Raw genomic sequence first — 18053 nt, forward strand, 5'->3', positions numbered from 1 at the left:
GATGAAAAAAAAAGGAAAATCACTCGAATGATACACTTTCTCAGAATAATGATTTAGTATATACTATATGGTATATACTATAGGACTTAAGACACCAATAAAAGGCAAAATCTATTTTATGATGTATTTGAAAGACTGCGTTTATTTGGCTCCAACAGTACAGTCATATGAAATGCCATTTTGAAGTATAGTAGTGTGTGAACACAAGGGTCTTCAAAGAAATGTCGATCAAGTGGCTAAAAAGTTAATAAACCAAATACGGAACATAAACTGAACGTTTACCACCCAAAAAAAAAATGCAGTTGTAACTCAAAAAAGCCACAAAGTGGATTTTGCTTTGCATTTTTGTTTCCATAGACTGTGTTTAATTTTGGAGAGTGTGTGGCAGTGTAATTATTTCAGTAACGCTGCAGTGCATTGGAGGGTAGAGAAGAGTAAGAGATTCTAAGTACTCATAAGAGACCAGTGTTGTCTTTCAATAAAATGCAGAAGAATATTGTGGATGTGACTTTGTCAACTATCCTTAACCAACGCTGTTATTCTGAAGGTTTTGATGAGTAAAGTGTGTTTTGTGGGTGTATCCTACTGTTTCTTCAGATGAAAACTTGACTCAGAGCATTTCTGTAATGATGACAAATACACAGAAGTGGGACTAAAGTGAGCCATTCTGGAGCTCGTCACCAGCTCTGCTAATACTGATATGGAAATAAATGTTTGAAATATTTTGGCACTTCTGCTAAAAGCAGAAATAAACTAAATAAAATGAAACTTTAACAAGGAAACACAACAATCAAAACAAAACAAAACAAAACAATCAATCAAATAAAAAAAATCAATTAAAAAACTTAGCTGCACATGCTAAAGATACAGCACCTTGTGAGAACAAATACTGTAACAAAGGTTGGATGTCAAAACACAAAATAAAAAATAAAAAACATATTGCAAAAACTTAGTAAATATTAAGTAATGGAAATAACACTTTAAAATATGAGTGAAGGGACAGGTCTGAAGCAACAATAAACCAATCTAAATTGAGATTTAATGAAAGGTCCATGTTTATATTTGTTTCTTTGTCTTCTGGTGAATAAACATTTTCTTTCCAGGTAGTGGTATACAGGGTAGCATGACTGAACAAATGGAGCTATAGAGATCACAGATATGTGATAATTCAGCTGCATTTGATGCTACACACATTAACCAAAGTATAAATTGCACTTCTTGTCAAATGAGCACACATTTTTTAACAGTACATTAATAATCCACTATACATATATCAAACTACATTCAATGCAAAGAGGAGAGAGAGAGAGAGAGAGAGAGAGAGAAAGAGAGAGAAAAGAGAAAGCATGAGAGAAAGCTGTGATATTTCACGCGGTACACGGTTGCATTGGCTGGGCCTGTCAACATTCAGGCCATCAGTACTTTGTTGTCATAGTTAGCTTTCTGACACACGAAATTAAATAAAAGGAGATGTATTCCATGGTAAGGCCTATAATCTGAAGTGAATACACACTGTAATTTGTGAATGACCAACTTCCTTCACACTGAACCATTTGCATAACTGTTTCCTGATGCCTTAGCATGATCCAAAATTCTTCATGTCAACAGAGACGCAGTGGAAACTGACATCAGAAGCCGAAACAACTTAAAGGAATGCTGTTTAAAACCAAAATGCCTTCATTTAAGAAATTATAGAAAAATAAATAATGTACCACTTAAAATACTGAGACAAATACACAATTATATGCACAAAAAAATCTTAAAATTGTTACATACATAAAACCCCAACAACAATAAAGAAACCTGTTGTGTAGTTCTTGCCACTGGTAGAGCACATCAACTGAGCTGCTGTTGACCTACTATCAGTTAGCACTGTTATAATCTATACAGATGTGCATCCGTTCTTTATAATGATGAGATGAACAGTACAATCAAACAGAAACCGTACGGGAATAGATCTTCTTCGAGTCCACCTGTGGTTGCTGCTACATCACAACAAAATGTTGGTTTTTCACATCTGCCCTTACAGTAAATCATCCATGCATATTTCTAAGGTTGAAGAAAAGAAGTACTGTGAATATCACCTTGCATAGCACTCACTATGTCAGAAGGCAATCTGAGTATAAGTAACATGAAAAAAAATGAATAGACTGTGGTGGAAAATAAACCTAGCTATGATCTACTGCTCCATTTACTTTTGCTCCATCTGATATGGAATGTGACATAACTGGCCACCAGTTAGCTTGTGGTTTTAATTAATGGAAATTGAACTGTGTCTATTAAATTCAGCTTTTCTGGCACTGTGTTACATGTTTTCTATATGTTTAAGACAACACATGAGGTGTAACAGAGAAGTGTAATGCAACTGAGACGGTTCTATTCAACATAACCTCCCTTAATCTGACACATCTGAAATACCAGCGACTGTGTGTTCGGCTAAATCTGACCGTTGCTTTGTTAGAGCTGAACAAAACCCCAACCCTGCCCGAGACAAAGCTGGATGTTCAGCTCCTCTAAAACAACGCTTATTCTCAAAATTTAAGTAAGTAATACATTGTGTACATGCAGTGAAATGACAACACTGTACAAATTATATCCCATACAACAAGTCCAAGTAGCATATTTGTTATAATGCTGGATTTGCTTTTGCACAAACAATGAGCTCCTTCAAAACCACGAGTAAGATCAGAGGCTGTACAGTCAAGATGGACTCAGTCTTACTGTGTCCTCGGGTGAAGCTTTAACCTTCATGCTATTTCAACATCCTGTAAAAAATCATATGAAAAACAGTGCGCAATGTGTGTCTTTTTCAATACCCTCACAACAAACAAAGCTTACCCTTCTGAAATGAAAACCATTCCAATAATTAAAAATATGATATAAAGTTGTACATTTCTGATAAAGGAATGAATAAAAGCTTGAGGCACCAAAGGCTATTATACACAAAATACAATGTTTAAGAATGAAATAAAATAAAGAAAAAAATATGATTGCATTCTGTCGACGCTCTCAGTAGACCCTGAAGCGTTGCTTGTTAGGAGAGGCAGATGCTCCAGTTGATCTCTACGGAGATCAATGAGACGCTTTAGCAGCTCTCCTGCAGAATCCATTCCTGTGCCTCTGGGGGGGGGGGGGGGGGGGGGGGGGGGGGGCCTGAGCAGGCCCCGTCCAATCTCAAATCCTTGTGAGCCTGACTTGTTTTCCTATCGGTTCAGCGAGCCTGCCAAGTTCTCCCCTCTTGTCTGGGGATGTGTGGCTGTTGGAGGCACCACACTGACGATGCTGAGCCGCGAGTGCAACAGTGAAAACCTGCTGATATCATACCCTCTGCAGGCATCACCACAATAAAGCAACAATAACCAACAGCTTTACTTTCTGGGGGATTTTCAGGCTACCAGCCATGGCGTGACTCCCTTGGGAAGATTAAAGGAAAGCAAAAATTACTAATTCAGAGCTCTGGGTTTGTTTTTTTATGTTAGTGTTGTTTTTCTTTTCTGCAGAAGCCATGACGCAACCACAAAACAGTGACATGTATGTACAATACATATAAATATAGTTTCAGTACACTACTCATGCTTTTGCGGGGGTCAGGGGTGCAATGTTCTGTTGGTAATAGTCTTTTTTTTTTTTTTTTAGTCTTCTACAAAATGGTGCTGCACAAATGGGTGGTGAGCTTGTTGAGACGAAACAACACAAAACACCTAGCGTTTGGTGTTAGAGCCAGTCCAGATCCCCTTCCTTCACTTCCTCCTTCTCCTCCTCCTCCTCCTCCCACGTCTCCTTTCACCCCTGTGAATCTGGCCGGGCTGCGACGCTCCAGTCTGAGCCATGCAAAGACTAAAGAGACAAGTTCTGCCGCCAGCCAAGGATCGGAACTCCACCACGATGTGGATGTGAGAGAGCAGACACACACGTTTTTTCCACACGGCGATGTGAGTAGAAGCAGCTTAGGGCGTGAAACTTGGGACGATTATCTCTTTTTGTAGCGTTGTACACATAGACTTCTTTTCTTTTAGACTATTTTTCCCATTAAAAAAAAACTATAAATACCATAAAAGAAGCATTATTTACAAACTCCATGCGTTTCAGGTTAGAGTGATCACTGCAAGAAAAACACAGGAGAGAGAATGAACATGAAGGTGAAGACGTCGTCGTTTTGTTTCATGAATGAGTTGTACAATCTGAGTGAGGTTTTTCACATTCAAATGCTATTATGACTTATTCAACCTGAAAACCCATGCAAACACAGAGAAGCAGAAACCCACATGAAAAAAAAAAACATCAACACAGAGTGAACAAAATATTAGGCACACGTTTTATGTCCAGTACGCAGGAGAGAGAAAATGAATCACGGTTTCACTTTCCAAATCTATCACACATTAAAAGATTTAAAGAATAATAAAAAAAAAAAAACAGTAACTTGACTGCAGCTTTCAGGGATTTTTGATTTGACTAATATTTCTTCACTCTGTATTCCTGTGCTGCAGTTGCATTATTGAAGCCTGTCATGTGACTCAAAGACAGTATATACTTGTCTTACCTTCTGCCAGCATCCAGGCATTGGTAATCCATCTGGGCCCTGTGTTAGGAAAGAGTGGCAGGGAGGGAAAAAAGCAACAATGAGGACTGTACAAGGAATGGAAGGTTTGCTGTTAGTAATACATGTAGATCATACAATGATTAAAAGCGTGATAAATGAGTGGATTTGATGCTAGTACACCTAAGCCCAAATCATACTAACTGAGGCATCATAGCTACTGTGCTTCTCCAAACCGTGTTATGGCAGGGAAAGTCTGCACCCGAACAAATTACCAAATCAAAACTTGCTTCAAAACAGCAGCAAACAAGGAGTTTTCAAAAAGACAGCTCGACTCATTCATGTTAATTACACTCTTTCTTTCATAGCTGCGATGCAATTACAGACTGGATGGAAAACATGAGCGCTCTGCGCTGCTTCAAAGGTTCAGACGTTTAGGATTTCTGGGTATTAAAGTACTCAAAATTACCAGTTGTGTAACTGTTGACTTGTGAGAACTACACATTATATTCAAATATTTAACATTTAGTTAAATTTAGCAGTTTAGGGAGGGAAACGTCTGCACCAACTTTCTAACTCTCTGACTTACTGCACCTGTAAAAATGTGACTCTGAGATTCATGCACGCAATACACAGCAAAGTACATCTCATGCATGACAATATATGTCGATTCTACTCTGATTTTGTTTTAGTGGCCCCTCAGCTGAGTTTCACAGCATTAACTGTGAGCTGGGGCTGAATAATGGGATCTGGGGACACTATAACAAGAACAGGTGTTTGTCTTAAAATAAAGTTATAGTAGCAGGGTCAAGTAAATTAATGTAGATGTAATTTAATGAGATGACATTTGTGACGTGAATGTTTTCTTACCTATTACACCTCTTCCATTTTATTGTTTTTGTATACTTAATTACACTCTGTGCTATTTTAAGATTTCAGTACTACCACATTTTCTTTTACCACAGTGTTAGAAGTTTCATGCATTACACAGCACTGTCTCAGAAACAGAAAACATCATAAAAAGCACCGAAAAATTCATTTTTATCTGCTTCAATAGATCTGGAGCAAATGTAATCTTTGATCTCCTCTTCTCGTCGTGGTCTGGCCCAATTGGTACAAATACAGGAAGGGAAAAGGGAAGTTAACAGAGTAAAGGAAGGGGTCCATGCGCCTGTAGCATGGGTAACTCATCAGTAAAGGAGTCTGTGTTAGCATCAGGTTAAAGGGTAACTGGTCCATCGAGAAATTAACTAGAAGGAAATAGGATTTAAGCAGAACTTCTTTTTCCAGTTTTAATCAAGGGAATGAAAGGATTCAGTTAGAGGGATAGATTTAATTATCATCAATAATATCATGTTTATGTGCATTTGGCTTGTAATAATGTGTGTTATCTAAAAGAGGCTGCTTGCAGTCAGAAGATTAGTGAGGTAACTGATGGTGTGTGTCGTTTTCATTTATCTTTTGATAATTCATGAATGAAAAATGCAGTTGTGTTTAAAAAATGATGTATTCATGCTTATCGAGCTCTCAAATCATGCATGGTTTTGCTTCAGTTTTGCTTCACTGAAGGTGAGAGGCATGCATGGGTAAAGAGGTGGAGGAAAAAGAGAAATACTGTACCAATTGGCATGGGGCATCCAGCCCGTCCAGACCTGGCTGCCCTGGTTCCCCCTTTTCACCCTTAAATCCCCGGAAACCCTGTTTGCAAAGATGACCTAGGAGTGTTACTGGGAGAGAGGTGGACGACCCTTAACCCCTGCATCTGTCCACTACAACAGACATGAGGGAGGGAGGAGCTGCCCTGTGAGCTTGCCGATACCACAGTCCAGCCCAATTATATGTTTTTTCAGTATTTAATGGCATGTTTTTGAGTCTGAATTGCAGAGTTTCAGGAAAGTAACCGACTCTGTGTGTTTCAGGTTGCTGTGGTCTGGTGGAAGCTGGGTATCTGTTTTGCCACAGGGCGCTCATCCTTGTTTGGGACGACTGATCTACGCGGCTGGGAGAGGATTTCCAGCTCGCAGCTGGGACATACCAATGGGCAGGGTGCATCTAATCCAGGGGCACCCTGTTCTCCTTTCTCGCCCTTAGGCCCTTTTTTGCCCTTCTTTCCCTTCTCCCCCTGTGGATACAACGATTTGGTCAAGTTAAAATCATTTTTTGAACATTTGGGAAAGCACTGCTATTAGGAGGGGAGTGATTAAAAAAGGGAGGCTATGGCCCACAAAGGAGGAAGACACATTGTCAATGTTAGAGAGGAGGGGATACCAGACAGTATTGGGTATTCTTAGAAACATTCCTCAGGACAGGAGGAGGACAAAAAAGGGGAATAATACAGTGGGAAGGAGTGGAAAACAGCTGATCGCCAAAAGGGGTGTCAAGGGCACAAAGGATGAGAAAGAGTAGCAGGGAAAAAAACCTCCAGAGAGACAGAATTAAATCTACTACACACTATGTAAACTGTATCCCTTCAGAATAAAAGACTGGTTATAAAATGTTAATCGATATAAATGAAAACTGAAATTAGTGTGTGAGAAGAACATTTTAGTACCAAACTTCATAGATGTAATTCCACAGATACATTCTCAGCCATCATGAGATGAAATGTGTAATGTTTGGTATATAATTGTGCTTTGCAGCAAAGTGAACTATATTGCATTGTGTGCGTACAAGTGTTTTAAAGAACTTAGAAATAGTAGCTTAACTTATATTAGCACTCATAAGTCACAATTAAAAGTGCTATTGTAGTGTCTGTTTACTGAGTTTTTTCTAAAGGAACATTAAAAAAAAAACATCATCCATGATCTCTCACATTCAGTCTTGACAGTTATTGCTAAATACCTGGAAGAGAAGCAGTGCTAGAAAATGGTTGGTAAATACAAAGATTCACAGAGCACAGTGAAGTATGTTTATCTTTGTGTTCCGGGGATACAGTGGGATACAGTTTCTTAAAGACATAAAACATTTAAGAAACACGTCAAAAGTGTTAGTCAGTGTGGAGACAAACAGATTAAAGCACTGAAAGATAGAAACTGCTGTATACACGAGCAAGGGAAGAGTTATCAACAGGCTCAAGAACTGAAGGAAGTGAAATGTTGTAAGGTTATGTTCGTGCATGGAGACAACAGAAGAAAATTAAATATGATTTTTAAGAGCCTGTTGTCAATGGACTTGTTTGATCTAACATGTTGAAATCACTTCTGGATGCCTAAGAATGAGACTGGACTTGTGATTTTGACAAATGCGATGGCAAATCATTGAAAGGTGGAGAACAAAAGCTGATTTGAGAGGACTGTCGATGAGATTTTATGCAGAGGCAGGTTTATGTTGTATAGGGCTCCAATTGGTTTATGAGTTGATCTACTGAGAGGGCACAGCTGCTACCAGACAGACCTAAAGTGGAGCCTATTTAAACCATGTTCAGAATATCTGTAAAAGGATTTCATTAGGATGCAGAAAAATATTTTTTATATAATTAAACAGTGTTAAATGTTATTCCTTTCAGCTACCACGTACTGTTTTCAGTCACCATGCGTCTTAAACTAGTGGGAAATCATAGAAAATTCAGTACAACCACTACATAAACACCTCTACAATTCCTGCCACTGTCCATTGACATCAGTCCTCCGTAATGTTAAAGGGTTTAATCAACACGTCATTACAGTTTATCTACATCTACCTTTTCTCCTCTTTCCCCAACGTCGCCTTTCTCTCCCCTTAAGCCTGGCAACCCCTGTAAAAGCACAACTCCACTTAATTACTCTGGCTTTACTGAGCAAAGACAAAAGAGGTTTTTTCTTGTCCTTATGAAGCTGAACAAACACACTAAAAAGGATCAAACTAAAAAAAATAATAATAATTGGAAGTTTAGAGAGGGAAGGCGAAAGGTAAAATAAATTGTGCCCAAGAGAAACTGGATGGATGCACAACAACAAATAATTCAGTCTAACAGAAAAGTGCTGCTATGCTATCCTATAAATAGAAACATCTCATCAAAAGGGAAAAGCAGTAATTCCCCAGAATCAGTTGCAGTAACCGATGCACAAAAGCTTGAGTGGGGACAAACACCTGTTACTTCTATCCATCACTGATCAGTTAATCCAGTCAGATGTGGAGATGCTTAGCTCCACATCTGACTGGAGATACTTATTATACACAAAGTAAACTCTCTTATCCGTACTGATCTTCATGTTGGATATAAAGTGCAGGCGCGGTGTGGCAAAAACTGGGATGTTTTCATAGATGATTTGTAGTTTTATAGATTCACTATCACTTAGCCAAGTGGACTGTGGAAATTATAACCATGTACACTTAATATATGATCTACTCATACCAACCTATATAAAGAAATATATATGACTGGGATCTTATGTTATGTTATGTTACTTGTAACCTGTTGTGTGATGGGGTTTAAAGTGACTTATGCTGCTGTGAGTTGGGTTTCTTTGTGTATACACAGTGGTCATTCACACTTGATGCTAAATCAGCCAATCACTGATGGATAGATGGACAGAACTGTCAACACCATCTAAACCAAGACAGAGACATCATGTTGAAACTCATTCCTCTTGGCGTGTAAAAATGAAAGAGTGTTGTTGCATTTGATCCTGAAAACTTACACCTCCCTCTTTTTTTTTTTACTTTTCTTTATTTTAAAGCTTTTTCCTCAAGCATCCCTGTACTCGAAGAAGCAGTTTCATTTACTGTAACATCACTGATGTTGGTGGCTTTTTTTTTTTTCTCTGCTCTCAGAGAAATAAAGTTAAACAGACTTACATCCAAGCCTGGTGTTCCAGCAGCTCCCTGCAAATAAAGAACACCAGCCATATCATCACATAGCAAGAACTATTAGAGACAGCATTTTAATGTTTGACTTATATGGGGTTATTGTTTGATACAGTAACTAAAAAGATTACTGCTGCCCACTGGAAATATTCTAAATATTCACTTATTCTGTTCACAGAATATTCACTCAGTTTCTTGGTTCAATAGATGCAGATTTTTAAAGTCTACTTTCATGAAACTGGTCATAAGTGTAAATGCATAAGCTCACACAAAGGTTATGCCAACTTATTTTTACTCATTCCTGAACTGAACTTCTTCAATATCCTCATCAAACTTACAGGTAGTCCATAAGGTCCCCTTGGTCCTGGCTCGCCTGGTGCTCCTCTCTCACCCTAGTACAAAAGAATCAGGGTTGAAATCATCTAAACCATACATGACCACTGTAAAATAAACTAATAATAGAAACACTTAAAGTAAAATTTGAAATGTGTTTTATCCTCAGTGAGATTAAAAGTCAAAAATAAAAGCTTACTATGTCCCCCTTTGGTCCAGCAGGACCAGCTGGACCCGGAGGTCCATCCATGCCCTGCAGAGAATAGTATTTTCACGGTGAGTTTACATCACTGGACTATAGCAGGTCTTTCAAAATAAAGTTGATATTCCACACAAATAACAGATGAAAAGCAAGAGTCGTGTTTAGCATCCACATGTGTACAATATTCCCACGTGGTTCAACCTACAACCAGCACACAGAACTACGGCTAATACACGTGCATTGGCCACAAAGAACATTTACAACACTGCTGACACAGTTAATGTATGAGTGTGTGTTAATGCTGAGTTAATGCAACAAGGGACAGAAGAGAGCCTTGGAATGCCTGCTCTAACAGTTTTCTGTGTGGTCACTATAATGTGAACTTTACTCACTGTGGCTTGTTCAACTCATGAGACCTTGCTAAGATATTAAAAAAAAACCCAATCCAACAAAAGCTTAAATAACTTTCTTCTTACTCACAATGAAATACAACAAAATGAGGTACCATGTGCAAAGAGGGGGCTGTATGGAGGGTGAGAGGGAGAGAAGGAGACAGAAAGTTGGGTGGTGAAGCCTCTTGGTCACATGACACTCACCCTAATTCCGGGCTTGCCGTCCAAGCCGGAGGCTCCCTGTGCGGTTATGGAGGTATGAGTGACATGAACAAGGCGGGATTAGTACCAGATGAACACTGTTATTAGGACAGGTTGATGGCAGGGTTCACAACAACTAAATTACACTGTGTGTTACAGGGAGCTTGGCAAAGTAGTCGGCCAAGGCAAATGGACATGAAGACAGAAAATGGAGAGGGCAGGATAGACACACACACACATACAAGCACACACAAACACACACTCAAAACGTGTGCGTTAATGCACAACAAGAAATGTGACAGGGCCAAAATAGAAATGAGGGGTTTCTATGGATGTCTGAAGAAATAAAGGACAAGGCGTAGTAGTTGGAGACATCCTATGGTGCATGTCTGTACTTACGGGGAGACCCAAAGGTCCACGATCCCCTTTGTGTCCTGGTTCTCCTCGCATACCCTTCATGCCATGCAATCCAGGTTCACCCTGGGTAAATGAGGGAACAAGGGAAGCAGGTGTCCATGACCCATCAGTCCACCTGCAGTTACACCTGTCCTCAGGCTCACTCCTGTGGTTCATCCTCTTTCTTTACCGGTGCCGACACACTGTGTTTTGTCCTGCCTGTCCAGAAATATCTCTTCTAACACCCTTCAATCAAGCAGTCAGCCTCTCTGTGTCTCGTATTACACTGACCTCCCCTGTGGGTCTTTGCTTGTCTGCCTACTTTACATTCACTCTCTTTAATGTGTGAGCTCCTGTAATGTTATCATCTGCTACAGTAGTAAAAGTGTAATATCTGCTACGTCTCTATTCGGATCCTCACTTGTTATCCCTGAGCTCAGGTAAACCAAATGTTTATATGCCAAGATTTAAAGGTGGTGTTACAATTATTTAAAATGCCTAAAAACACGCAAATAAACACATAAAACATATCTCAGCAAAATCTGAATTTGAATAATGATTAAAGAAACTCGTAAAAGTGTCTTTCTTGGTTTAATTGCAGACACAATGGCTTGAATGTGCTCTAGTATCCATTATGTGATGTGACTGTAGTTTTATTTTATTGTTGAGATTTACCTTTGGTCCAGGGAATCCATGGGGTCCCTGAAAAACATCAAAAGAGAGAAACATGTTAGTTTGTAAAGCACTGGTCTCTTAATCAATAATCTTAATTAATCATTATGTTACTCATTATAAATAGCTAGTGAAGCTGTGAGAATGGGACAGGACAAGTAAAACGAGTGGAGCACTGTGAAATTTCCCAGAGGCAAGCATTTCGTTTTTTTTTTAAGTCTGAGGACTTAGAAACAAACTTAATCTCCTGTGGAATTACACAGAAGACAAACCGGTGTACCGGGCCTCAATTATACAGAAATGAAAGGCGTGATCAGTAACAATAATATCATCAGTTTGATGGCTGGAGAATGTGTCTTTTACAATGACTCTGGATACCGCCAGCATCATATTTAGATTTAATGCTGTGTTCTGAGTTTTGTCTTTTAGCAATTAAGGCTTTTTAAGCGAACGCTCTGGTGTCTGAGACCAGTGTTAGAAGATGTCTGAGGTCAGTATGTGAAGGGAGGATTAATAACTTGCATGTTTGACCATAGCTTGCTAATATTTCCTGAGTAACATCATGAATCACATGTATAAAATGTGTAAGTCTGTAATGTGCCAAAGGTAAGTGCAATATATTGTCCACTGATGAGACTGGTAATGGTTTTTAAAAATTCACCATGGGTCCTGGTGGTCCATGGGGCCCTGGTGGCCCTGGGGGGCCAATAATCTGCAACACATACATTTTATTACCAGATTATTGTTCAACAAGTGTATTGTATTTTGAAAGGATTTCACAAGTTTGCCATGAGCAGCATCTTTAATACAAGTAAATGAGCATATTTATGGAAAGTTGAGTCTTCAATGTGACTTACTGAAGGACCCTGAGGACCAGGCAGACCAAGATCTCCCTTTTCCCCTTTTACCCCATTGACACCCTGAGGAACAAAAGCATTATGGCACAGTAGCTTCTGTATTACAAGATGGATGAACACTTCTTGGAACCATAAACATTTCAGACAAAGGCGTGTGAAAGATAGTTATAGCACATATAATTCTCACAGGTAATCCAGGTAAACCGGTTGCTCCTTTCTCCCCTGAAGCTCCAGGCATTCCCATGTCTCCTTTTGAACCTTTGTAGCCCTGAGAGAAGAATGCAAAACATTTACAGAGAATTAAAGAGGAACAATTTTAATTATTGTCCTGTGGAAATTTATGCAAATGCATTTCATATTGTAGTAATAAACACTAAGATTATAAAAAGAACTTGTTTTGCAAATCCATAGTTAATTGAGTAATGAAAGAAGACATGAAAACATATAAGTACAAGTTAAAGTTCTTCAAAAACCCAACTCACTCTTTCTCCATCGAGTCCTGGGAGACCAGGCATACCACGATCCCCCTGGGACAAAAGACAACATTTTTACAAACATATAATGAAATGCAAAAGCTAACTGATTAAGCAACTGCAATACAATTATAAGTTGTGCCTTTATTAGCACAAGAAATAGGTTCCTGTTACATTCAACATTTTGGTTAAGAAAAAGCACAATTAACCTCATCATGAGAAAAGGTGCGGAAAACATTGTTTACCTTTATACCCTGTGGTCCCGTTGGCCCGGGAGGCCCAGGAGGACCCTGCACAGAATAAAGATACAAAAGGAGATTTTATGACAATTGCATTCAACATATGGACTATACCTGTGCACGATGAGCACAACATCAAACTATGGTGTGAGTTAAGCACAACTGTATTCAAACATGGGGAAATAATGTCCTGAACTGCATTTCATTAACAACATGATTGACCATCACACTGAAATCATTTGCAAACAACGCAAAAATATGTTAGCAATAAGCTATGAACTATGAACAGGATGCTCAACTAAAAGACATGCTGAAGTCATAAATATGTTAGCTAGAACATATGGACATATAACTGAGATCACTGACAGAATTACATATTTTGATGTTAGGTGAAAGACATCCATACTTGTATGTAAAACTCAGTAATTTGAAACTAAATGCTGCTCTAAGGTTGGAAGCCCTGGAATAAATAAATCTAATTTATGTAGCTTCAGTGTCAGATGTTTCCTCATAGAATTTAATTTCAGTATGAGTAATGCTAAATATGCTAATTTTCTGCCATGAGGTGAATGATGAATGAGGTGCTGGGACCCATTAATTTCCCATTCTTTCTCCTCTCTTTGCAATGCGTACGGTTCTTCTTTGCTATTCTTTGGAATATCACATTAATTTAAGAATATGCAACAAGTATTTTTAGTGCAATACTGTAACAATGTCTTAAACCTCAAAAGATTCTGACATAGGGACCCTCTTAAAGACCTCATGATTAGTTAATAAAGATTGGTACATAATCCCAAACAAATATTAAATTAAACTAAAACAAACCAGTTGTGACTGCAGTGTGCTTGGTATAATTCTAACCGGAAGTGGACAGAGTAAGTTTTGGAAAAAGAGACATTCAATGGGACAATCAGCAACTCAGGAAGCATGAAAGCTTGATCAGAAAAAAAAGCATAAATGCAGCACTGAATACAGTTTCATTCATTGTCAAGCAAACATATTGCTGGGTGAGGGAGCACAAATATGACAGGGCAGAGCAAACCAGGGCTGGGATCGGGTTGGGCCCATGCGAGGACAAAGATGAATCACTTGTGGAGATGACACAATACACAGAATACACAGAGCCTAATTACCGTTACTGTAATAGTGGTAATCTTCTGCAGTGGGCCAAAGGAGTGGAAATGGGGAGGAGACGAGAGATAAGATTGCAGAGGTCACACAGAAAAGAAACCTTTGTGTCAGCACATTTCTGCATAGGTACACCCTCAAAATGAGTTTTTCTAACTAACAGGTATTAGTTAGCCTATTTTATCCGTAGAAGACAGAACCTGAGTCATGTTAATTTCAGGGCATTGCACTGTACGGTTGTGAAAAAATTGTACTCATTATTGCATAACAGAAATATCAACAAGAGCTACATCTATGATGAAAAGCAAATGCTGAAATACCCATCCACCACCCATATGAGATATCCACACCCCTACTTCTTCTTGCAAGTAACTGAATGTAAATATACTGTAACTCAGCAGAAACAGAATTGCAATTACATTAGAATTACATATATTTTGTGAAAAATCCTTGCATACTGTGACTGACACAACTGAGTCAGAGGGTAAATGATTTATTAATAAGTAACCAAATCAGACACAAAAGTCAAGTTTCACTGTGTCATGTACTCTTGCAGACACTGGCCTCTCTGAAGCAACAGAAATGAGGGAAATAAGCAGCATTATATAATAACTCGTCTGACCTGTAAAGCCTCCTGAATGTTTCCATTGTAGTCAATGATTTCAGTGGCTCCTTGGTCTCCTTTCTGCCCAGGGGGGCCCTGCACATGGTTAACATCAAGAAACCCATTTAAACACTTTCCGTGTTGTTCCATACTGCACACTTGATACATAACATCAGAGAAATGAAAGACCTAGATAGGGATTGACTTCTGCCCCCTGGTGGTTCTCTGTGTGTGGTTATACTAGTAGTAACTGGCTTTCTGCCAGCAGTGCAACCTCTCATGGGAAATAAAAGTTTAACCCTCATGCAACATCATAAAGTCATTAAAGAAACGGGAAAACAGAGGTCTTCATTTATCTTACTGAATATAGATGCTTACCCTCGGGCCAATGGATCCCAAGTCTCCTTTGTCTCCAGTCTCCCCCTTTTTGTGAGAAGACAAATAAAAAATGTCAAAGCTCAAAGAACTGCTATTACTACTCTTGCTGTATTCTTCTCTATAGAAAAACCATACTGATAGTTTACATCACCACCACATGGTATGACAAATAAAACTGGTTCATTTTTTAAGTACCATTCTGATGAAGGTAAGGAAACTATTATTTTGCAGCTAAAAAGGTTAGCATCTTTTAACTATTTGTAAACAGCATTTTATTTTCTGACAAAAGAGCATGATTAACATGCATTTTTTTAGTTTTTGGTGTTAGACATTTCTACAAGTAAATAAGTTCATGACATTAGTAGTGACTAAAAAAACAGTGATTATCTAACAGAGGAAATGCAAAATGTCCACCAATTTAAAGAAAACATGTCTGCCATGCTCACCTTTGACCCTTTAGGACCAGGTGTACCAGCCTCTCCTTGTGAACCCTACCATGAATAGAAAAACATTATTAACAATGAGTCATGGTTTATGGGACATGATAAAGAAAAGAAAAGAAAAGCTAAGTGCTTAAGACATAAACATAAAACTGAAAACACAAATCAAACCGTCTCTATAGCTTCAATCCAAATTCATCATAAAAAATTCAGTACAATTTATTTTTCACAAATGAAATATCAATCTCTCTTACTCCTCCCGAGAGAGCAATGCAGTCAGCATCACTAAAATGACCAGCTTTTATTATTCCATTACTGCCAAGCACTGGAGAAAGTGTTTATTTGAACTCTGGCACTGATAAAGTGGGGGTGTCACTTTCAGGGTTTCTAATAGGATGTGAAACAGACTTCTGGGTCATCTAAGTTTAGACTGGAGCTTAAGCTACCTGCTGGATCAGTGCCAGACATAAACAACGGTAAACTCATTTATATCTGGTTTACTTTGCACAGACTCCAGGGAAAGCCTTGACCTTATTATGGGCTATAATTGTTTAACCAGCTCTCTTTGTTAACACAGCTGAATACTGGATGAATTGAACAAACCCTTTGGGAATGCATTTTATTTTATCATATTCATACATCTGAGAATTTTCTTTTGTGTGATGAGACCAGGAAGCCTCTAGATGGCAGCAAAGGACTGTTTTATGGGCATACATTTGGGAACATGTGCTCATGAATCACTGACCTTTGGTCCAACAGCTCCAGGGTCTCCTCGTTCACCTTTTCCTGGTGGCCCGTGGTCGCCTTTCTCACCCTAAACAGACAAAAGAACAAACTGTTTAACAACTAAAGTGTGTAACTATATTTCTCCTGCAAACTGTATTTCATCTGCTGATCAAGGCTCAGTTTCTTTTTGTTGCCAGCAGAAGAGATGTGATACATGTCCTGAATATCAGGCACAATTCAATTTCCTTAACGTTATGCAGTATTGACGTGACTAAGGAATCTACTATAAGAACATCCCGCCCTTCTCATGCGTTTGCTTACTCGACAGATTCCCAGAACACGGTGAATCGTAGATGTTTATGTTGAATCAGCACAAGCTGCTTGGTGGTAGACTGTGACATTTGACAAGGTTAAGTGTGTTTTTAAGAAATCCCCAAACATACATCTGCATCAGACCTTCTTTGTCCTCAAAGCTGAATCTTTTAGGGAAAATGTAAATCCTTTGTTGTATAGCGGTACAAATTTTCTCCTAATGTCAGTTGACTGCAGAGAGCCATTAGATGGGGATGTGGTATAACTCAGAGCCTGTACATTCAATTACTTCTTGCTGATACTTAAAACCAAGCGGGAAACAATCATTATTTAGCAGTACTGAGTCAATAAACCTTTGTCTTTCCTTTTCAAATAGCTGCTCAGTAATGATAACTTGGAGGCAGAGAACTGAAAATAAACCTGCAGACTAATAGCTTGAAAAATGTTTAAGAAAAACTTAAGCTAAAAGCCCAGTGTTCTCAAACATGTGTCCAGACCTGAACACAAGGAAAAACCATCAGATCAAATATTTGTTCCAATGATCTGTTGTTTTAGCTTCACTCTGGCATTTGATTAAGCAACACACACGTGTCAGACGACAATTCAGGACTAATATATCTTGATTATCATTGCACAACAAACAGCCTGATGCAAAAGGACAATGCAAACATTAATTCTTGTGTGTCTGGATTATCACCACTGGCTCCACAGTGTGATAATGTCACGACTCAAAGGGAGCGTCAAAGGATTAGCTCATTCTGAACAGCTCCGAGTGACATTTTGAAGAAACATGGGCTTAATCGCTTTGGTAAAATGATAATAATGGATAATGAGACCATAAACTCTGAGGAATTGGTGACTTCAGTGAATCACGCTGCTCGGATGTGATAAAAATCTGTCAAAGTTCTTTATTTCATTGTCAGACTTGAAATGCATTGTATTAACCTGAGCAGAAAACACTTCTTATATTGCGGTAATTAATATCACTGTAGTTAATGTGGAAAGCTAGAATCGCCCACCTTAGTCCCTGGGAGTCCGGGAAGTCCTGGCTCTCCCTGGGGACCGAGGAATCCAGGCTCACCCTGAAAAAAAAAAAAAAAAGAAATGGAAAGAAACACAATCAGCAAATTTTACTAATTTTTCCACGTTTTTTTTTTTTTTGGTGTAGCACCACACTTAGCTGCTGTTACTGAGCATTAAACACATACACAAGATGCATGGACAAATGACAGGCATGCACTTACTGCTCACAAACAAACACACACTCAGGGACACATGCATAAATCGCACACATGGACACAAATAGTCAGTGGCTTGTTAATTTATCCCCTGGTCTCACATACATTAATGACTCCTTCTAATGATGTGACAGCTGACA

General features: G+C 38.7%; 1 protein-coding gene across 6 annotated transcripts in view; it reads right to left on the reverse strand.

Annotated features, from left to right (window-relative positions):
* Positions 1–152: 152 nt before the first annotated feature.
* Positions 153–18053, reverse strand: part of LOC121176856 (collagen alpha-1(XXV) chain) — a 135936-nt gene continuing 118035 nt past the window's right edge. For 2 of the 6 annotated variants that reach the window (XM_041030962.1, XM_041030960.1), the window contains 19 exons: positions 17695–17757; positions 16383–16451; positions 15644–15688; positions 15198–15242; positions 14838–14915; positions 14221–14244; positions 13094–13138; positions 12858–12902; positions 12563–12643; positions 12376–12438; positions 12180–12230; positions 11522–11548; positions 10850–10930; positions 9855–9908; positions 9661–9714; positions 9314–9340; positions 8217–8270; positions 6158–6235; positions 4471–4579 (listed from right to left, as the gene is read on the reverse strand). In XM_041030962.1, coding sequence (XP_040886896.1) covers positions 4493–4579; positions 6158–6235; positions 8217–8270; positions 9314–9340; positions 9661–9714; positions 9855–9908; positions 10850–10930; positions 11522–11548; positions 12180–12230; positions 12376–12438; positions 12563–12643; positions 12858–12902; positions 13094–13138; positions 14221–14244; positions 14838–14915; positions 15198–15242; positions 15644–15688; positions 16383–16451; positions 17695–17757 — 1071 coding nt within the window. In that variant the 3' untranslated portion in view covers positions 4471–4492. Of the gene's footprint in view, positions 4103–4470; positions 4580–6157; positions 6236–6414; positions 8271–9313; positions 9341–9660; positions 9715–9854; positions 9909–10849; positions 10931–11521; positions 11549–12179; positions 12231–12375; positions 12439–12562; positions 12644–12857; positions 12903–13093; positions 13139–14220; positions 14245–14837; positions 14916–15197; positions 15243–15643; positions 15689–16382; positions 16452–17694; positions 17758–18053 lie in introns of those variants that run through there. The other 4 variants (XM_041030961.1, XM_041030959.1, XM_041030963.1 and 1 more) reach the window with 4 other exon arrangements.

The sequence above is a fragment of the Toxotes jaculatrix genome, chromosome 23 (genome assembly GCF_017976425.1).
Source record: "Toxotes jaculatrix isolate fToxJac2 chromosome 23, fToxJac2.pri, whole genome shotgun sequence".
In the NCBI taxonomy this organism is placed as follows: Eukaryota; Metazoa; Chordata; class Actinopteri; family Toxotidae; genus Toxotes; species Toxotes jaculatrix.